Source organism: Urocitellus parryii, chromosome 7 (assembly GCF_045843805.1).
Source record: "Urocitellus parryii isolate mUroPar1 chromosome 7, mUroPar1.hap1, whole genome shotgun sequence".
Taxonomy (NCBI): Eukaryota; Metazoa; Chordata; class Mammalia; order Rodentia; family Sciuridae; genus Urocitellus; species Urocitellus parryii.
The window spans coordinates 68,345,901-68,368,219 of NC_135537.1; the positions used below are offsets into that span (position 1 = coordinate 68,345,901).

General features: G+C 41.9%; 2 protein-coding genes across 2 annotated transcripts in view; both read left to right on the top strand.

Annotated features, from left to right (window-relative positions):
- The first annotated feature begins 423 nt into the window (after window positions 1-423).
- Rrs1 (regulator of ribosome synthesis 1) lies at window positions 424-2,677 on the top strand. Its single transcript, XM_026410014.2, has one exon. It carries the CDS (start codon window positions 1,013-1,015, stop codon window positions 2,108-2,110), a length of 1,098 nt encoding a protein of 365 aa, XP_026265799.1. The 5' UTR covers window positions 424-1,012; the 3' UTR covers window positions 2,111-2,677.
- A 1,021-nt stretch (window positions 2,678-3,698) lies between these two features.
- Adhfe1 (alcohol dehydrogenase iron containing 1) overlaps window positions 3,699-22,319 on the top strand; it is a 34,069-nt gene continuing 15,448 nt past the window's right edge. Inside the window, exons 1-9 of the mRNA XM_026410032.2 lie at window positions 3,699-3,781; window positions 7,574-7,611; window positions 9,344-9,390; window positions 10,724-10,777; window positions 10,953-11,107; window positions 11,252-11,448; window positions 13,347-13,424; window positions 14,647-14,752; window positions 19,733-19,885. Of these exons, the coding sequence (XP_026265817.1) occupies window positions 3,723-3,781; window positions 7,574-7,611; window positions 9,344-9,390; window positions 10,724-10,777; window positions 10,953-11,107; window positions 11,252-11,448; window positions 13,347-13,424; window positions 14,647-14,752; window positions 19,733-19,885 (887 nt within the window). The 5' untranslated portion in view covers window positions 3,699-3,722. The remainder of the gene's footprint in view (window positions 3,782-7,573; window positions 7,612-9,343; window positions 9,391-10,723; window positions 10,778-10,952; window positions 11,108-11,251; window positions 11,449-13,346; window positions 13,425-14,646; window positions 14,753-19,732; window positions 19,886-22,319) is intronic.

The following is a 22,319-nucleotide window of genomic DNA, read 5'->3' on the forward strand; positions in this document are numbered from 1 at the left end:
GAACCGCAACTTCTCCCTAAGACCCTCTCCTCAATCAGTAGTCCACTCCTCACCAGGAAAAGCCTGCCTTGGTTCCAGACCTGATCACCGTGGTCTGAGTGAGTGTGCATCTGCTGGACTTAAAGCCTAAGGCTTAAGAATTAAACTTAGCATGCAGAGGGAGTGTCTGTCATTAGCCTGTCATGATTAAGTGTGTTTTGCAGCGCTGAGAATTAATTAATCTAGACTTGTTTGCTGTGGATTATGTCTATTGCAGTGCCTAGCATTAAGGATTGTGTTTTCTTGATTAAGAACCTATAGAGTGAAATTGTATTGAGTAATTTGAGTGAATAAAGCATTGAAAGGGGCAGAAGCAGGTGGACATTCTTTATTTCTCCCCTCCACTGCATACAATTGCAATTTTGCCCCCTCGTCTACCGCTGGGGTCCTGGGGTCCGTGCACACCTGCACCACCAGTTCAGGGCGGTGTAACTGCCAGCCCCACTCCCTGGCAAAACAACCTTTATGTATATCTGTGGGATGTGTCTCTGCTCACATCCAGGACCCCCAAAGTGGGTTATAACTATGGTGCAATGATTTGTCCCGCCCAAGAAGGGGTGATTAACTACACATCTTTGATTGAAATGGTAGATTTACACGGAAACTTTAACACCCAGCGGACCAGTAACACACCTGACGCAGCCCCAGAAATTTGACCGGCCCGCGTCCGTCCCCGGGGACCGCCTCCTGCCTCTGCATCCTGGGAGCCGCAGCCCCAACCAGTTCCGGGAACTTGTAGTCCAGGATCGAGCCTGTAGTCACTCTTCTAATCCTATCAGCTCTCCAACACCGCCCTCTGCCGGCCTTTCCTTGGGTCGCCGGGATCACAAGCCCCTAACCCGGAAGCGAACCTTCGTCTTCCGGGTTGAGCGACCGGGCTTCCGCACGTGGTTGAGTTGCCGGGACCCTGGGCCCTGCTCTTGAGAGGTGACTTCAACAATTAACCTCAAAGCTAGGAGACCGATCCGGAGCCATGGAGGGCCAGAGCGTGGAGGCACTGCTGGCAAAGGCGGAGCAGGAAGAGGCAGAGAAGTTGCAACGCATCACAGTGCACAAGGAGCTGGAGCTGGAATTTGACCTGGGTAACCTGCTGGCTTCCGACCGCAACCCCCCGACTGTGCTGCGGCAGGCGGGACCCACGCCGGAGGCCGAGCTGCGGGCCTTGGCACGGGACAATACGCAGCTGCTCATCAACCAGCTGTGGCAGCTGCCCACGGAGCGCGTGGAAGAGGCGCTGGTGGCCCGGCTGCCGGAGCCCACCACGCGCCTGCCGCGTGAGAAGCCAATCCCACGGCCGCGGCCGCTTACACGCTGGCAGCAGTTCGCGCGCCTTAAGGGCATCCGTCCCAAGAAGAAAACCAATCTAGTGTGGGACGAGGTGAGCGGCCAGTGGCGGCGGCGCTGGGGCTACAAGCGCGCCCGGGATGACACCAAGGAATGGCTGATCGAGGTTCCCGGTAGCGCCGACCCCCTAGAAGACCAGTTCGCCAAACGGATTCAGGCCAAGAAGGAACGCGTAGCCAAGAACGAGCTGAACAGGCTGCGTAATCTGGCCCGAGCGCACAAGATGCAGCTGCCCAGCGCGGCCGGTTTGCACCCTACCGGACACCAGAGTAAGGAGGAGCTGGGCCGCGCTATGCAAGTGGCCAAGATCTCCACCGCCTCAGTGGGGCGCTTCCAGGAGCGCCTCCCCAAGGAGAAGGCTCCTCAGGGTTCAGGCAAGAAGAGGAAGTTTCAGCCCCTTTTTGGGGACTTCGCAGCCGAGAAAAAGAACCAGTTGGAGCTACTTCGAGTCATGAACAGCAAAAAGCCTCAGCTGGATGTGACGAGAGCCACCAACAAGCAGATGAGAGAAGAGGACCAGGAGGAGGCCGCCAAGAGGAGAAAAATGAGCCAGAAGGGCAAGAGAAAAGGGAACCGGCAGGGTCCAGGAGGCAAGAGGAAAGGCGGCCCGCCCAGCCAGAAGGGGAAGAGAAAAGGAAATTTGGGAGGCAAGATGCATTCCGGGCCACCTGGCTTGGGTGGCAAGAGAAAAGGCGGACAGCACCAAGGAGGAAAGAGGAGGAAGTAACACTTCATTCACCCTTGGACCTGTTCTGTAAAGAACGAACTGTATGCTAAATGTTAAGTTTTTGGTACTGTCGCAGGGCGGGACCACTGTCTTCATTGAGTTTGAGGTTGAAAGGACAAAATTGTCCTCTCCTCAAGAAAGTATGTAAGTGTTGTTCGACTGTACAGATCAAAGTCTTTCCTACAAACGAGACCTTAGCTAGTGATGAAGGGTATATTTGAGGACACAAGGGTTAGAAAAATAATTTGGGCATTTTACTTTGGGGTTAAGGGGTGAAGGAGAGTTGGTGACATTTCAGAGACTTATGGTAGATTAATTTATATATTTTAGCATTTGTTATTTTTGTAACAAGGTTTTGTTATGCTCATCAGATCTGGGAGGGGAGAGGAAAGATGACATTTTCCTAAGTTGATTTAAAGAAACTGTTGTGGGGCTGGGGCTGTAGCTCAGTGGTAGAGCACTCACCTAGCATACATGAGGCACTGGGTTCAATCCTCAGCACCTAAATAAATAAACTGTTGTGAGGTTATTTAATAAATGTGTCTGTATCTAGCATTGCTTTTTACTTTTTGATTATTGGTGGAAGTTGTACTTGAAAACAGTGATCTGGATGTCCAGTACAGATTATTGTTTACTTTCTATTTAAATACAAAAGCAGTTATATTATACTAGTTTCAGCAAGCTACTTTTATCAGAAAAACTCAAAACTTATTTTGGTATAACATATAGTATTAAAAGTACAATAACTGATGGATGTCTCTTTGTAAGGAATGCTTGACATTTGTCAACCAGAACATATTGACATCTATAAATGATAAACTTGGGGTACTCTGCAAATAATGGTGATTAACCTTGTTAATCCAGAAAATACCTGCCTTCCTCAACACTGATAACCCCATTTTTTTTTTTTTAAGCTTGAAGTCAAGTAGAGTCTGGGAAAGAGAAAGTGACCCACAAAATCCATATTTGGAACATTACTATCTTTTGATTCACTTGTGAAATTGGCCTGTGCTGGTTTGATCTTAGTAAAATCTCTGAAAATGACAGTAGATCCAGCATGAGGGGCATTTTTGCTGCTAGAGCTAAAAGCTACACTGCTCTTTTTAGTTTTAACTTTAAAATTATGGGATTTTGTTGCTTATTTGGGAATTTGTTTTTAAAGCTTTCTTGATTTAGCAGTAGGGTGTGGCACTGGCCCCTGTAATTTAAGGGGGGGAAAAGACCCCTCGGGCTTATTTGCAAGGTTCAAACTTGAAGTCCAGATAATTTTAAAGAATTCAGAGTGGAAAAAGACCCAGTCCTCTCCCTTTCTCCAAGTCTCCAACATGTGAGAAAGCCTTTGGAGAGGAGAGGTTTAAAGTGGGACTCCAGCCCCTGGCGAGAAGTTGTGGTGGACAGTTTCAAAGGTGAATGGTGAGACCTAGGGCTGGAGCTTTCACAGCCAGATTCTGACAACCCGCAGGAAAATGGTCCCAGGCCACTGCAGACTGAATCTTGGCCAGGTGACCTGGCACGGCCGGTGGGCCGAGTGGGCGGGAGGAGGGCCACGACTCGATTGGCAGGCAGCTGGGGCGGAGCGGCGCCGGGGAACCAAGAAGACATTCTAGCAGCCATGGCCGCCGCCGCCCGGGCCCGGGTCGCGCACTTGCTGAGGCAACTGCAGCGCGCAGCGTGAGTGCAGGCCGCCGAGCGGGTGGGCAGGGGCCGGAGGATACCGCAGCGCCCATGCAGTTCCCGGCATAAGATCTGCCTGGGCTCTCGCAGTGTTTTTCCAGTTGCTTTCAAGAATGTAGGGAAGCAGGTACCGCGGTGCTCCGGGGCACAACTGCATTGCCACAGAATAGCACATGCAATCTTGCACCATGCAATGTGGCAGGCTTTACTCACTTTATCTACCATTAAGAAAACTGAGGCTCAGGGAAGATAAGGCCTCGTCCCACATTGTGGCAGGCAGTGCATAGTGGCAGGGGTCACAGTGACCACGGTAAATTCATATACCCAATTGATAACTTATTAATTGGGTGTATGTTACATCTATGTATATTTAGGTTCTAGGAATAGACAATGGGGCAGTTTAAAGTCTAGTGGGGCCCATAAGGGTACAGATAATGGGAGAGGGGACAGACTGAGAACTGGCCTACCACAGATCGCACAGAAAGGGTGTACAAGGGAAGAAACCACATGGAGTTACACTTCCTAGCATATACAGGGAGTCTGGGTGATAAATGTTATGACAAGTCTGACTCCCAGTCCAGAAATGCCAGGTATATAGTAGTTGCTTGACAAATAGTGTTGAACATACAGGTGCACCTCTGGGCCTGGGAGAACATGGGAAGTTTGAACTAACAAGTAGAGATAAATGGAGGGGAAAGGAGACGGACTAGAGGGGAATTTCAGGCAGATGGAAGGGCAACACCAGAGACCAAGAGATGCAGTTCCAGGATCCAGAAGTAAAGTCTGGTCATACCCTTGTAGGAAGAAGTGAGAATGAAGAAAACAGATGGTGAAATACCACACACAAAAAAAAATAGCTGACACTGGGCCCTTACCATTGGGGCAAGGCACTGTCCACAAACTTTGCATGTACTATTAATAGCAGTAACTAACCCTTAAAACAACACTATGGCATACTATTATTATATATAATAATAGTATATATTATTAGCCTCTACTGTGGACAAAGAAAGAAAGGCATGAAGACTAATAATTTGTCCAGTGTCACAGAGCTAATTTGAATCCAGATGTTGTGGTTTCATAGGGCCTTGTTCTCAGGCCTATGCAAAAGAATACAAATTGTGTTCTGTAGATAACAGCTACTAAAACAATATTTCTAACCCTGAAACATTAATACCTTGAGATGCCCCATGGTAAAAGAATTCCATGACCAAGTAAGATTGGGAAACCACTGACTGCTGTTTGCCCTCTTGGAAACTCAGAATATACAATAGTATATAAAGGGCTCTGAGAAGTCCTGTAAGAAGCAGGGGAGGTAGTGTTCAGCTGTGTTAAAATTCTTTGTTCTAAATCTATATCATCATGCAACTCTTTTTTATCACATACCGATCATACCCCTTGGAACCAGTGTCATGCAGAATATGTTTTTGGAGTGGTTGCATGAGAAAGGAGTGTGGCATGAGTAGAATCATGTCAGCATATTCTGGTGGCAGTGTGCAGTGGAAAGGGAAGACAAGGTGTGTACTGAGATTTGACAAGAACTCTAATAGGGAAGAAGGCTCAGTACTGCAGCTCACATAGAAAAGGAGTTTACCTGAAACTGGGGCCTTACAGAAAGATGAGAACTGATGAGAAAGAACAAAAGTTATCCAGAAAGAGGAAAGCATGTTCCTGGCAGGGAAATAAGAAGGGCAATGTTCTGGAAGGGGAACAGAGAAAGAGAGAAAGAGATGTGGCTCATTCAAGGAAAAGAATGAAGTTAATTTTCCAGAAGCTAAAACCCAGAGATAGAGAAAGATGAGGTTCTAAGCTGAAGAGGTCAAGGGGGCCATTCAAGTAGACCAGGTCTGAACTTCACCTGCCATGGAAGTAGCTTTAAACAAGAGAGTGACGTTAAAAATGTGTCCCTGACTGACCACATCGTGGGAAACAAAGGTGACAAAGATGCAGTTATGAGAAGCCAGTTAGGAAGTTAGTAGAAATATGGATGAGACATGACAACCCAACCAGAATGGTGAGGACCCTGAGAAAAGTGGGTGGATTCAGGTGGAGATATTAATATGGGTGAGACCTTGATGTGTGACAGGTAGTCTATATAGATAGAGTAAGGGAGAAGGAAGGGTCAGAAAGGCTGAAGGCAGCCTAGGATCCAACCCAGCATTGAAGAAATGGGTAGAGTGGAGAAGGAGCCAGAGAAAGAACAATGAGAAGAAACCTAGGTGAGAAGGGGGTCCTGGAAGCCAAGGAAAGAGTTTCACCTATCCAAGGGGAGCTGGGGGTGGCTCACAGCATTCAGTGATGCTAGTGCAAATGCTAGGAGGTCTGAGGATCTAGTCTGAAAGCCAGGACTTGTTCCTGCAGCAGCCTGATTGCTGGAACCAAGGAATGTGCTAGAGCTAAGAAAATGGAGCCAGCAAATGTAAGCCAGTCGGGGAGAGCCAGAGGGTGAGCAAGCCTGAGAGTTTCAGGCATGAAGAGGATGAGAAGGACCCAGTGAGGCCGGGAGCACAGGGAAATACAATACATAACAGATGGAGGTTCTCAGAAGGAAAGAGGGGACAGGACAGGAACCTCAAGTAAGGAGTAGAAACAGTAAATTGAGATATTGTCAGAGCTTGAAAGAAAAGGGGATAGGAGAGAGGAAGCGCGTGGTCCCAGGAGCTGTCGCGTTGGAAAGCTCTGGGTGTGGATATTTTTCTTCCCTTTCCTTTGCTGTTCTTGTCTTTGAAGGGTTTAACGCATGACATGTTCTGAAAAGTAAAACCCAACTGTCAGAGCGGTCCTCGGCCTGGCCTGCTCTTCTATCCCCCGCTAGGTGGCAGCCTTGACTTAAGATGTCTAACTCGCGTCCAGTGTCTATTTTGACTTCACAATTCTCAGGAAGTTTTGAGAGCCCGAGGACCACTGAAATCCAACCTTTCCTTCCTCCATCGTTTTTCCTCTCGGATGTTTTAATTCCAAATTTGAATTTTGGCGGGGTGGGAGGAGGAGGAGGAGGTCATGCACTCAAGTATCTACTGGGAGCTCACTATAACACTGTCCCATGGGCTATAAAAATAAACAAAACTCAGCAGGAGAAAGAAGCCAGAGAAGGAACCGTGCAGGACAGGGAAGGGAGGGAAAGTTTCCAAAAAGGAGGACATGGAAAATCTGCAGAGAAGCCGACTAAGGAGTGAGAAGAGATGATGGGTTTAGGGGAGCACAACACACCCAAGACCCGGACAAATGCATAGAAACTAAAGCTGCAACTGGCAAAGAGTGGGGACACCCAGAGGTGACAAGACGCCTGTGGGTCCTGGGAAAGCGAAGAGTTGGCATGGGTCCAGGGCCTGTTTGAAGAAAAACTTTAAACAGCTTGAAGACAGAGGAAAGTTCCATCGTGGCGGGTGGGTGGTGGGGGGAGCAAGAAGAGGAACACATGAACCCTAGATGGATTTGATCAAAGCTCCAAACTTATATGAGCTGAGAGCTTGAAGGGAAACCGAGAACCCCACCTTAGATCTCGCATACTCCTGGAATGCTTATCTCAGCTGCTTGTAGGCTGCTAAAAAAAAAAAAAAAAAAAATCTTTTATATATATATATCTTTATTTTATTTTTATGTGGTGCTGAGGATCTTACAACTCTAGATTGACTGTGCATCCTGATCACTGGATTGTTTGTTTCCTATTGTAAAATGCCTGCCAATAATTACCAACCTGATTATCTCTTAGGATTATAATGCAATGTGAGAATTACTTTAAGTATTCTTATTTGTTGGTTTTCAAGTTACTGTTTTTCTTTTCCCTAGATGCAAGTGTCCAGCACATTCTCATACTTACTCCCAAGGTAATACATTTTACACTAGCCACAACTTTGGTTTCTGCAGTTGGCATTTATAGTACATCTGGGCTATATATAAAGACAGAAAATCAAGGAGTGTGTGAGAGAGAAGGCTGATAAAAACAACCATTTCTCTATGTAATATATATCTCCAGCTATGGAGAGGAGCTGATTGTATGCTACTAATGATGATATTGGCCTGAATAGATGTTTGATGATGTTTAAATAGATAAAATATTTGTCAGTGCTAAAAATTCACTGATAGGATTTTAAGAATGACTACATTTGGGCTGGGGATTAGGCACAGTGGTGGAGTTGCTTGCCTAGCATACACTAGACCCTGGATTGGATCCCTAACACTGAAAATTTTGAAAATTTCGAGTCATCAAACAGAATAAATCAAGATGAAGCCTTGGTAAGGTTGTAAGACATCGCTAAAAGAAGAAGGCTAAAAAATAAGGTGGTTCCTAGAAGGAAAAATCTTATTTATATCCATTTTTAAATGACATTCTACTTCTTAAAAATTAAAAATAATGACAAAAGTTTTCAGTTCCCACCAATGTCTTAATCCTTACCAAACTCCATTGTCCACAGAGCAGCAGGAAGCTGACCAAAGTTTCAGCGTGTCCTCAGAGTGTCACATGAATCACTGACACAAAAACTGATTTTGCCTCTTGGAAGAAAAGGTCAAATCTAAACAACTGAGGGTGGGATGGGGAGGTTAGAACAGACCATGGCCTTTTTTCCTGCCTGAGGCGTGGCTCACCTTTCAGCCACCAGGCCTTCTAGTACCATGAGGCCCCTGTGAGGCAGAGGCATACTATGCCTCTATGAGGCCTTTGGGAGTTTAAGCAGACTTTGGCTTCAAGCTGTTTGCTCTAATCCTTGGTTTTAACAAAGAATTAATCATTTGCTATTTTAGTAATAAAATCAATAACTTGGAGAAAAATAATCTCAACAGTTATCTAGGACCCAAATTACTGTTTTACCTGAACTTTAGTAACAGGAATAATAATAATAATAATAATTTCTTTAAAGTGTATAGGGAACAAAGAAATTTAAATTTTGATAAGAGTGTCTTTGCCCTAAAGGAGCCAATATTAAGATTATTATCTGGTTCTGGGGTCTTTAAAAAAAAAAGTGAAAATTATTCTGTAGACTTTTATTTATTGACCAGGACATATAAACAAATAAAGATAAAACTCATTGATGAGGCTTGATGGGACTCTCCTGTTGTTCTAGTATCACAGAAAAATTTGTATTTGCTTTAATGAAAACTTGATGCTAGCAAATAAATATCAATTTATAATTTTTTAATTAAATTTTATCAAGGAAACTAGAAATTTTTAATATAAATAAGCTAGAGACAAATATTATTGTGATGTTATATTTGTGAAAACAATTGTAATTCAAACAAATTATTACAATGGCTGTAATAGACTTACTAATAGTTGTTCTCAGAGAATTTTTTTTATATATGCTGTTTTCAAATATTTTTTAAATTTCAGTGGAGGAAATTTTAACTCTCTTTATTTTCACACAATCAGCATCAAGTTAACATTAAATTCTATCTTAATATATAGATATTAATTTAATTTGATATGCAAACATGAAACCTGATATATTGTAGGCAAGACTTCAAGGAAGATGCTAATGTTCACTGCTAGGTTATTCTGTCAAAAAAATATTTATGCTTTATTTTTGAGGCCTACTCTGATACCTATTTCTACATTTTCAGCTCCTGGATTTTCATCTTCTGAGAAAACAACAGATTATGCCTTTGAGGTAGATTTTATCAACCCATTCTTTCTTTTATGAATGACCTGGAAAAAAATACAACTATAGTGTTTTGTTAACATATTAGCATTTCATTTGAAATCTCTTATTAATTGATGTTCCATAATCACTATTTGATCAATCCTTATTTAGCAAAGCACCTTGTGAGGATAACAGAATATAATTCTTCTGAGACATAAGTAATGTCTGAAATTCTGTCTTCTATATAGCCATTAAAATAGAATAAGGGTTGGGAATTAGCTCAGTGGTAGAGCACTTGCCTAGGGCATCAGGCCCTGGGTTTGATCCCCAGACCACATAAATAAAAATAAATAAATACTTCCCATGCTACACATTCTCTGAATTATATATACTATCTGTTAAATCTTTTGTAGTTATAATAATCCCCAAAGAAGTCAAAGTAATTTGTTGAAGCAAGAATAAAGGAATGATTATTCTGATTATTATGTACAATGTATCACATTGTACATAATTACTTATAAGTATTTGTTTAGTCCTTCCCTCCTTCTAATGCAGAAGTCATAAATTGAAATATCACCAGATGCTCACAGAGCACAAACCCTATACAAAGGGTATGGTTTCCACTCAACCCAACAAGTTTTCTGCCCCCTGAGGATATAGCTCCAGTGTTACCAGATTATTCAAGAGAGATAGAAACTGAGGTAGTCAAATTGGATCTTTTTAATACTGATTTTAACAATTATTAGCCAATTTTTTAAAAGAAATAGAAGAAAAAATTTAAATACAATATGGATCAAATAAAACATCTTTGGGCCAAAAATGACCCATTATTCATCATTATGAAAGCTCTTTTCTCACCTGTAAACTTTGAGACCATGTTTCTCTTTCTCATAGTTGTGTTATGTGAACCTAGCACAGTGCCTGGAACATAGCACACAGTAGTGCTGGTTGAGTGGGAAGATAGTTGGATACATACAAATATACGTGTGCATAGAAGAGTGGATGGAAGGATGGATAGATGGATGAAGGAGCAAAAAATATACACTGGAGGTAATATTTAAATGGGAAAGTAAGAAATTAGAGTGTTAATTTAGATATGGAGGTTGGGGAAGGCAGACATTTGAAGCTGAAGGAACAATTGCGAGTTTATGATGATCTTGGGAAAACTCAAATAAATAATTACAATGTAACTGGAGTCAAGGTTCCCTTAAAGAAGTGTGAGCCCATATGACCTAGGAGAACATACTAAGAAATATATACTTCATTCGCTAGGTAAGGAGGAACATTTCAGGTTTTCAGAAATGGAGTGGCCAACTCTCTGTTATAATCTACAGCCAAAATCTTCTTTTCTTTGTTTTAGATGGCTGTTTCCAATATTAGATATGGAGCAGGAGTTACAAAAGAAGTAGGCATGGCAAGTATTCTGGATACCTAATAATCTTTTACGATAAATGTTACATATCTTGTAAAACAAGGGCTAATGGACAAACATGTCCTTTATGTTTAAAGATGTACAATGTTAAGTTTGCCCAAAGAGACTATTACAGTTACAGTGCAATCAAACCTAACATATTTTTTTTTAACTGTAGGATCTGCAGAACATGGGAGCTAAAAATGTTTGCCTGATGACAGATAAAAACCTCTCCCGGCTCCCTCCAGTACAAGTAGTTATGGATTCCTTAGTGAAGAATGGCATCAGCTTTCACGTTTATGAGGATGTGAGGGTGGAACCAACAGATACAAGGTAAATTTGTTGAGTTGTTTTTATTTATTTACTTTAAGCATAAGCCATCACTGTTGGTGAAAACTTACCCAAGGCCTTATTTAATGGCATGAGAATGATTTTCAAAAAAAATATAACAGTGATTTCTGTTTCCACTTCTCCAAGCTTCAAGGATGCAATTGAGTTTGCCAGAAAGGGATCTTTTGATGCCTATGTCGCTGTGGGTGGTGGCTCCACCATAGACACCTGCAAAGCTGCCAATCTATATGCCTCCAGCCCTCACTCAGAGTTCCTTGATTATGTCAACGCCCCTATTGGGAAAGGAAAGCCCGTGTCTGAGCCTCTTAAGCCTCTGATTGCAGGTAAAAATGTTGGCTGGTTTGCTTCATTTTTACAATTGGCAAAAGGACTTAGGAAAGATGCCAGCTAGTAATTTTAGGGTTTATATTTCTAAAAGTTTCTGATCTGTTCCTTTCAAATCAATGCTTCATTTGGACAAAAAATTAAAAAAAAAAAACAGATGGCAGTTCATTCATTTTGAAAATTCTGATCTTCATTATTGCACAGATAGAGACAATTTGGGTCAGTGGGAGGAAGTTTGCAGATTTAGGCTATGAAGTCACTATGCGGAGGAGGGGGAAGGTCTTCATTGACATTTGATTAGATCCCTCTGTTGGCAGGCTTGTCCTCTAAACCCATCTGTTTTGTCCCATTTTGCCAGCCACCGTGGAGTTTAAGGAGAACATTTGCTGTTATTTTTTCAGTGACTCAATCCTTTCTTCCACATAATGGCTCTTCAGCTGACCTCAGGCTTTGTCTCTTCCCAGGGACATGTGGCCAGCATGGCCACATCATTCTGGATGACATCTGCTCCATGGCTTCTCAGGGCACAAACACACAAATCTGAAGCAAAAAAAAAAAAAAAAGTGTGTGTTCCACAGAAGACCTTGATATTTTCCAGTCTTTTCTTCCCTCCCATCTTTCTGGCTGTTGGCATATTACTATTTAAAGTTTTATAGCTAAATGCACTAACTGGTAACTGAGAAATGTCCTCAGTTCAAGTTTTGTCCTCTGTTCTCTCCCTCTCCTGACCCTATTGTGAACAGTCCCTGTGATGGGACACGAGGGAGTCAGTGGCAGATGAACTGCATTGATAGGAATGAGGAACCAGCAGGGAGCAGCATAATTGGGGTCTGGCAAATGGAACCCTCTAGTGAAACTGTGTCAGCATCACACAGAGGGGTGATTAGTAAAGTTTAGAAACTTGACAGAACTACAAAACCATGAAGCCCAGCAAAGGCAGAGCGTTCCTGTGCTTGCTGCCAACAGGGAATAAAGATGTCTTTCAGAGACAGCAAATATGAGTGTTCTTACAGAGGTACAGTGCAGCCTGCATTTGAATACCCAGCTGCAACTGCTTGAGCTCTGGTGCTGGAGGAACCCAAGGTTCCCAGGGCAGATTGCTGTTAATACAGACAGGCATCACAGACAAATGATTAGCACACATGCATATTAGTGCAGACAAAGACATCATGCATGCACAGATACACAGAAAAATACATGCATGTCACTGCAGGCAGATGCCATATATATTAAATATTCCTGTTTATACATAGACAGGATACATATCAAACATTCATGTATGCTAACCATACATGCATTTTTTATTTTTATTTTTTAGTTGTAGTTGAACATAATACTTTTATCTTATGTTTTATGTGATGCTGACCATCAAACCCAGGGTCTTGCACATGCTAGGCAAGTACTCCACTGCAGAGCAACAATTCCAGCCCCCCATACATGCATTTTAATGCATGAAATGCATAATATCCATCATGTCTGAATATTCACACAGACACAGAGGTCACACAAGCATATTAGATACATGTTAGTTATTTTAGGGTTATGTTTCTAAAACATGCATGTTAATACAGACACAGACACTTGCTTTAAACACACATTCATTCAGCAGGCACAGACATGATACATGTTAAACATGTATGTGCAGTAATACAGACATCAACATACTTGTTAAACATATACAGTACAGATACACACCTCATACATGCCTGTCAATGCAAGCACAGACATCATGCATATTAGGCTGACATACATGTTATATAAATACAGATATCAAGCAAGCAGCAGTGTCAGCAAAGCTTCCTTCTCTAACTTGCTTCTTTATTTCTAAGGCTGAATTAAATATTTCCACTGATCTTTATTTAGGTGCTTTATTAAAAATAATATTATTTTGTTCAAGTTCCAACTACCTCAGGAACCGGGAGTGAAACTACTGGGGTTGCCATTTTTGACTATGAATGCTTGAAAGTAAAAACTGGTAAGAATTTTGACCATAATTCTTTTAATGAATTCTCTCTTTCAGCCCCAGTCCCTTTCCTTTCACCCCACTATTTAGAAACCAAGGAGTTGTGGAGTTAAGGAAAGAATATATACACATACACATTTTCTTTTTTTCTCCAAGTACATATAAAAAATAAATTTGTTTTTTGAGAATTACCCACAAAAGCATATTGAGATGCCCTGGGTCTTACTTGACCTTTTTTCAGCTCATGTTAGTGACTATGTTTCAATAATAAGTGGGTGTTCCCTTTCTATTATCTTTTTTTTTACATTTTAAATCAATTTTATTGCAATGCAATTTTTATATAATACAGTCCACATATTTATGTTTCTGGCTTGGTGAGTTTTGACAAATATACATGCCATGTTACCCACCACAACCCTGATCAAGATATTAAACATTGTCATTACTCCAGAAAGTTGCCTCAAGTCCGTTGTGGCTTGTCCCTCCTACCCTGTTTCCAAGTCATCTCTGCTCTGTTTGTATCTTAGTGATTTTTATCCCATCTTCTTAATTTGTCCTTGACTCTGGGCTAATGTGCAAGGAATGCCTCTCTCCTTGAATCTGGTTCAGTATCCTGCTTCCAGGCCTTTGCAGCAAAATAAGTTGACATTCAACTGCAAACTTTGGGTAACTTACCCTTTGACATTGTTAAAGATAACAATAATTGCCAACACTTAGTTCTGAAATTTACATTATATGATCCCATTTGATCTCTGCAAGAGCTCTGGGAGGGATGGAGGTCTATGTTATTTTAGTCTCATTGTATAGAGAACTAAGAAAGGTTAAGTGACTTGCCCAAAGACACAGAGTTGTAAAGCAAACATCATTGGTCTGCTAGTAAACCAGTTCTCTGCAATTTAACAGTAAACAAATAAAACATGATTTTAGTGTTAACCAATTTTAGTGATGTAAATATTTCCACCCTGGCCAGTGATGTCACTCTTCCAGGAACTGGAATGAGGTGTGTATACTTGGCTCCTGGAACACAGTAGGAGTAGTGCTACCCCATTATTGAAAAAAAAAAAAAAACAAGTTTCTGATTCCAAATATTTCTACTGCTCCTTGCTATCTCCCTACATGAGAATGAACCTTTTCTCATACTGTTTTTAGAGAATGTATCATCCTAAAGTTATTTAGTGTTTTTTTTTTTAAATGGTGCCCAAGCCTTTCACCTTAATTAAAAATCCTATTTTAGGCATTGCTTCACGAGCCATCAAACCCACACTGGGACTCGTTGACCCTCTGCACACCCTCCACATGCCTAGCCAGGTGGTCGCCAACAGTGGCTTCGATGTGCTCTGGTAGGTACTGGTGCCACCTGGAGGGACTTTTTTTTTCCACCATACTTTTATTGATGCATTACAGTTGTACACAACGGTGGGTTTTATTGTTCCATATGCATACATGCACACAGTATGACCATATAATTTGGCTATTATCATTTCCTTTCCCTCTCCTCCTCTAGGGGACTTTTTTAGTCCCAGGTCTGTGGACGGTATTTTATTGCCTAAATGCCCATTTGCAGATGCCTCTTGCATTAGCTGTCATTATCCCCTTTCCTAGATGACAGTATTGACGGTAAAGGTGATCTCTACATGTGCTGGTGTGAGCTACAAATCTGCTGTTCAGGATGGACCACCCCAGCCAGAGCCAGAACCACAGAAACAGGAAGCAGTGTGAGGTGCCATGCAGTGTCTCAGGACCACACTACCTGCCTTTAGGGCCACACACATTAGGGAAAGTCCAGGGCTGCACCACAGAAGAGGGCAGGGATAGGAGCTAGCATCTCTGGAGGTCAGCCCAAATGTATTCACTGTCAGCAGTTGACACACATCATTGCTTCCTTGCAGCACTGTAGAATGTGAGACTTTCAAGGAAACAAAAAGAAAACTAGATTTTTGGATGGTTAGTGACTTGTCCAGAGTCTCACAGTGTGATCCCTTGGCTTCAGCTGCGATGTGCCAAAGGCTTTCAATCAGGGTTGCTTTTTGTTTGTTTGTTTGTTTCCTTTGTATTGAACCCAGGTGCACTGTACCACTGAGCTACATCCCCAGGCCTTTTCTATATTTTATTTAGAAACAGGGTCTTGCTGACTTGCTTAGGATCTCACTGAGTTGCTGAGGCTGGCTTTGAACTTGGGATCTTCCTGCCTCTCAAATTGCTGGGATTACAGGCATGAGCCCAATCATGGTTTCTACCAAAGACCTCACTCCAAACTCCAGGCCATTAGTTCCAGTGGCCTCACAAGGCCCCACAGGTGCTTCCCATTCAATGTGACCCAAACCACCCTAATTCATCCATCTGCATGTGCACATTTTGTCACTTGTCCACATCTCTGAAATTAAGACATATCTTAAAATCTATGACCTGGTGCTATGTTTTTTACCCTTAGCAGCACATTAAAAAAAAAATGGCCCATCTCTTAATGCATGGCATCCTGAATTCATATAATGTGGTATTCTCTTAACCAACCCATACTTCATAGTTTCTCCAGAGTCCTCTAGCTCAGCAAGTAGCAGGACTTCAATATGAACTCCTCCCTTCTTTCATGACTGTGCTCTATCAGCAGAGCCTGTCTCTTGTCCTACTTGGATCTCTTAGATCTGCTCTTGTCTTCTCAAGCTTCATGGTTCCTACTTGGTTCTGGTCTGCCCCAACTCTTGCCTGGGTTATTGCAGCAGTCTCCTCATTGATTTTCCTAATTCCATCCCATTTGTCCTCCATTTTGGCCTGAACAAACTTCCGTATTGCAATATGAGCATCACGCACAAAGGAACACGCATGCATTTACCTCTCCACCTTACAAGTCTTTGAGGAGCATTCTATCCCTACGATCTGAAAACCAAATTCCCTGGCCCTGGCATGTCCCCAGTGCTCAGCTGTCTGCTTGGAGAGCTTGTTTTTTAATTACACATGAGCATCTGTTTGGAGCCCTTGCTGGCCCCTTCCTCTTCTCTCAACTACAACTGGCCACTCATCCTTTGCTGCTCCCCTGGGTGGCTGGTTCATTGCTTCTGAGGTACCATCTCTTCACTTGCCTGTATCCACACTGTATTGTGAGTTTGGTGAGGACAGGGCTATCTTATTCTCTTCTCTAGGTATTCCCAGGGCACAGTGTTGATTACATGACAGGTATTGAATCATTTGCTGTTAAATGACAAGTTAGGATCCATGCTAGGTCTATCCATGTCCCTAGTCTGCTTTTCCCACTATATTATGCTACCTACCAAAGACTATAAAAAAATTGTATCCAATTCCATTCTAGTCAATATTGTCAGAACTTTGATGAGTTGTCGCCTATTTACTTAGGAATAAGGGAAATAAGATTGTTTTCCTTGACTATAAAATGCATAATAAATACATCAAGGCCCAAAGCAGTCAGATTTAAAGGAATAACTCACAGGCCCAAAGAATTCACTATGAACCAAGGCAGAAAGCAGGATAGAAGGAAGGAGAATGAGGGTAATTGCTTGTGTTAGTCAATCATCTGTTACTATAACAAAGTCCTTGAGATAGACAATTTAAAAAGAGAAAAGGTTTATTTTGGCTCACCAATTCCAAGATTTTAGTCCATAATCACTTGGTTGCTTTGGGTCTGTGCCAGCACAGTACATGATGGTGGGAGTACACAACAGAGAAGGTTTGTTCTCCAAATGGCAGCCAGGAAGCAAAGAGAGGAAGTAGATGAGATCCCAATCTCCTTCAAGAGCATGCCCCTAATGGCCTAACTCCCTTCCAATAAGCCCCATCTCTTAAAGATTCTACCACCTTTCAATAAGGCCAAGAGCTGGAGACCAAGCCTTCAACACATAGGCCACTGAGGAACATTAGAGATCCAAACCATAATGCTGCTCATCTGAACAAGAAAACATTTGGCCCAAGGAATCTTCCCTTAAGACCTTGGGGATACAGCTATGCATTAAACCTTGAGGATAATACCCCTTGAGAGGACTTGTGGGGCCTCTGATCATGAATCAACCATCACAAGGTTTGTCTAAAGAGAAAGAAGGCCTAGGAGACTCAGATGCCTGTTCCCTTCAGAAGTGCCATTTCTCATTGTGAATCAGTAATGTGACTTCCAGGTTTCACACAAAGTTTCTGGGAGCTAGGCTTGGTTAGGGAATCTGCTCCTGAGAAACAGGGATTCAGATTCTTGGATTCAGAATCTAGATGCAAGTGAGGCATGCTGTGAGGCCCCTGTTAGAGTCTGGGCCCTGGTGGACTCACCACCAACCCAACTCACCAATGGAATTGGATACAATTTTTTGTAGTCTCTTGGTAGGCAGCAGAATATAGTGGGAAAAGCAGACCAGGGACATGGATAGACCTCACATGGATCCTAACTTGTCATTTAACATATTGCATTTCTCACACATCCCCTACTTAGAATCACATGACATCCATCTAGTCACTGAATTTTTTTTTTTTTATTTCTAGCACTTCATTCAAAAGTGTTCTCTGCTTCTCACATTAAAAAAAGAGCAAACCCTCGTAACACTGAAACTATCAATCATGGAAAACATAGTTCATGTTACATGGTGTCCCAGCGTCATTGATCTAGATGGCTTTTTCCAGTGTCCTCTTCTGCAATAAGGAGCTAGACTTCAGGGCAAGCCAGCAGGAAAAGTAGTTCTGAAGTCTAGTTGTTAAAATAGCCAATCCTCAGTTTGAAACACATAAGAAAAAATAATCAGATTTTTCAGACCAGGAATTAATAATAATAGTTAATAATAAGTTTCAGAATATTTCAGGCCTATTCTAAGGGCTTTATAAAGGTCAACTCATTTAGTTTTCGCAGCTGCCCTGTGAAGCGGTACTATTATTTATCCATGCCATAGGATGGGTAGTGCCTCACACCTATAGCAGGAAGATCTGGTGCCAGGACTTACAGCTGCACCGCTGACCCAAAGCCTGCTACACTGTACTCTTTATCTCTCTCTCTCTCTCTCTCTCTCTCTCTCTCTCTCTCTCTCTGGTGGTGATGGTACTGGGGATTGAACCCAGTTAAGCTACATTCCTTGCCCTTCTTATTTTTTATTTCAACACTGGGTCTTGCTAAATTGCCCAGACTAGCCTTGAACTTGCAGTCCTCTTTCCTCAGCCTCCCAAGTTGCTAGCTGTAGGTGTGTGCCACCATACCCAGGTTTTATACTGTAATTTTTTTTTTTGGTACTAGAGATTGAACTCAAGAATACTTTTACCACTGAGCTAATCCCTAGCCCTTGTTATTTACTTATTTCTATTTTGAGACATGTCTTACTAAACTGCTGAGGCAATCCTCCTGCCTCGTCCTCCCAAGTTCCTGGGATTAAAGGTGAGCACCACCACCACACCTGGCGGCATTGCACTCCTAATAGAAGTCTGTATAACTATGACCCTCCTTTGGTAATATGATACCTGACCTATGCTAGGTATAAGATGGCGACTGTCTTCTATGAAGAAGTCATTTTTTAGATTCAGTGTTTTTTAATGACTCAATTATTCAATAATTTAGCACTATAAAGATATATTTATATTGGAAAAGAGTCATGTAATTTTTTAAAATTAAATTTATAATTTTTAGGGGCTGGGGATGTGGCTCAAGCAGTAGCGCGCTCGCCTGGCATGCGTGCGGCCCGGGTTCGATCCTCAGCACCACATACAAACAAAGATGTTGTGTCCGCCAATAACTAAATTTATAATTTTTAGATATTTTATTAGTGCATTATATTTGTACATATTAGTTTCATTGTTACATATTTATATATGCAATAACATAATTTAGTCAATTTAATTCTGAGTTTATTTGTAATCAAAACACAAAGATTGCACATATTAATGGAGTACTATATCATGTTTTGTTACATGTACATAATCAGGTTAAACATATCTAGCTCCTCAAGCATTTATCAATTTTTTATGGCAAAAAAAATGTTCAAAATCCTTTCTTCTAGCTTTTTAAGATGTATAATATACAATTACTATCTATAGTCACCCTACTGTGCAAAAGCACACAAGAACTTCTTACTCCCTCTTTCTCCTCAATGCGATTTAGTACCCACTGATCAATCAACCTTATATATACTGGTCAAAAACACCCTAGGGCTGCCAATGTAAATCTGACTATATTAATTTCTGTGCTTTGCAAAGACTGTCATGGACAGGAGGCTAACTGAAATGTTGTGATCTCAGTGCTAATGAACATATCCACAGTGGAGAGATTGTTGGTTTGTGATTGAATGTGGGAAAGGAGGAAGAAAGATAATGTGTTCATTCTGTGTATTTTAAATATTTCTCTTTAGCCACGCACTGGAGTCATACACTGCCCTTCCCTACCACATGCGGAGCCCCTGCCCTTCCAATCCCATCACGCGGCCAGCGTATCAGGGCAGCAACCCAATCAGTGACATTTGGGCAGTCCACGCACTGAGAATCGTTGCTAAGTACCTGAAAAGGTATGTCACCCTGAAGGAATAGAGATGGAGCATAAAAACTACACTCCACCTTCACATGAAACATGGGGTACCAAATATTGAAATTATCCAGAGTTTATCTGTTCACCATTTCAGCCTCTAGATGTGGAAAAACACCAGACACTAGTGACCTCTGAAGAAATCCAGGTGATGGCAGGTAAAAACTGGATGCTTCAGTCTGAAAAGGCAAAGTTTGCCAGGGGACAAATGGAAATCCCTAATTTATGAAGATGCAATTAGAATAAATGGAGGTTTATTCTTCAAAGCCTCAAAACTGAAATTAGGGTGAAGGAAAATGTCCTTGAAATTTGGCTCTCCAGGCAGAAATGAGAGCCTGCAGGTAGATGTTGGCTGAGCCCAATCCAGGGCAGAAGCTACCCATTGAGTAAACTCTCATGAACTAAATTTAAGAAATATATATGTAGAGATTGCTGATCCAGGAGATATAAAAGGCTGAAAATATAAAAGGATTCCAAAAAATTTTTGCAAGATTTAAGAATACAAATATAGTCCAGTGCAGTGGCATATACTTGTAGGCCCAATTATTGTGGAAACTGAGGCAGAAGGATCACCTGAGCTCAGGAGTTCAAGGCCAGCCTAAGCAAGACAGAGACACCCCATCTCTAAATAATAATAATAATAATAATAATAATAATTCAAAAAAATTAAAGAATACAAATACGTACATACAAGCATTTATTGTCATAATCTATGAGAGAACAAATAGCAAAAGGCTCCTGAGAGAGCAAAGATCTACAATTATTCCTCTGAGCCCTTGGGACATTGGTTTCAGAACTTTCTGGAACACCAAAATCTTCAGATGGTCAACTTCCTTTTATAAAATGGCTTAGTATTTGCATAGAACTGACACACAACTCCACATCTTTCTCTATTACTCAAAATACCTGATATAATGCAAATGCTATGTAAATAGTTATCATACTGTATTGCCTAAGGAGTAACAAAAAAAAAATCCATGTGAGTTCAGTTCAGATGCTGTTGGTTTTTTTCTCAATATTTTCAATACATGTTTGGTTGAATCTATGAATGTGGAACCCACAGAAGACTAACTATACTTAAAAAATGAAAAATGGTAACAGACATTAAGATATGCAAAGTCACACTCATTTTTGTACTTACACATAATGGTGGATAAGGCATCAGGCAACTAAGGCCTAGATATGGATGTGGTACCCCCTCTGGCCTTGATCTTAGAGGCTCCACTTAGAAAAAATGGCGACTTTTTTTTTTTTTTTTTTTTTGGTAATAGGAGTTAAACCCAGGGTCACTTAATCACTAAGCCACATCCTCAGCCCTTTTTATTTTTTATTTTGAGACAGGGTCTTGCTAAGCTGCCGAGGTTAGCTTTGAACTTGCAGTCCTCCTGCCTCATCTTCCGCAGTCACTGGGATTACAGGCTTTGGAATACATTTTACAGTAGAGCCCCCCACCCCAGATGCAGGGAGGAACATGGAGCTGTTTCAGGCTTATGAGAGAAACACAGAGAAGCACAGCAGCATTGGACTAGGTAGATAACCATAGAGCCAGTTTGTTTGACAGGGACTGAAGGGTCAAGGGTCAGCAGAGTCACTGATGGACAGAGGAAAGGCTGAAAGCCCCATCATCAGCTACTTCACCTTGTTGTTTGGGAAATAAGGAAGTTACACTGGGTTTGGGGAAGGAGGTACAAGTACCCAACTATTCCAAATAAAAGGAGAAAAGAAAGACTGGCACTTTTTTTTGGTCATAACAGGAACCTTCACTTAAGGCAAAATTGAGAAACACCAAGTAGAAGTGGTTCACTTGCCAGTCTTCCAGCTTCCTCCCTTGGGCAGGGTTTCCAAGCAATGTGTGCAGGAAGGCTGAGCTGAATCCCAAAGGGCCTTTGAGAATTTGCTTTTCCACAATGGCACCAGGGACACCCAGAGCAAGCAAAGGCTTGGCCTACAATAACATCCCACATCCACAATAACAATATGAGGGTTAATGTGCAGTTTCCAAGGTACCAAAAGAGGTCCCCAGTGGGTCCAACTTGAGTCAGTGTCACAAGAAGAAAGATGACTGGGTGGGCTGGGGTTGGACTGCAGGCAGCCCAGGGCGACATGCTCAAGGTGCATTCTGAGAATATGTTTAAATCCATTCAGGGCTGCTGTCAAGGTCATTGACAAATGAAGAAGAAGAATGAGTCTTAGGGCACTTTCCTAGAGCAACTCTCACAGTCCAAGTATCAGGGCTTGGCTTCCCCTGGCACTTTTATATCGCATTAGCAGCTGACAGCATATTTATTATGCTTTTGGTAAAACCATTGATGAGAAAATGTTTCCCTTTGGTTTTCCTTTAAAAGATGTCGTTTGAATAACTTTCCTAATTTTTCTTCCTACCAAGTAGCATTTATAGCCCCCCACCTCCATCTTTT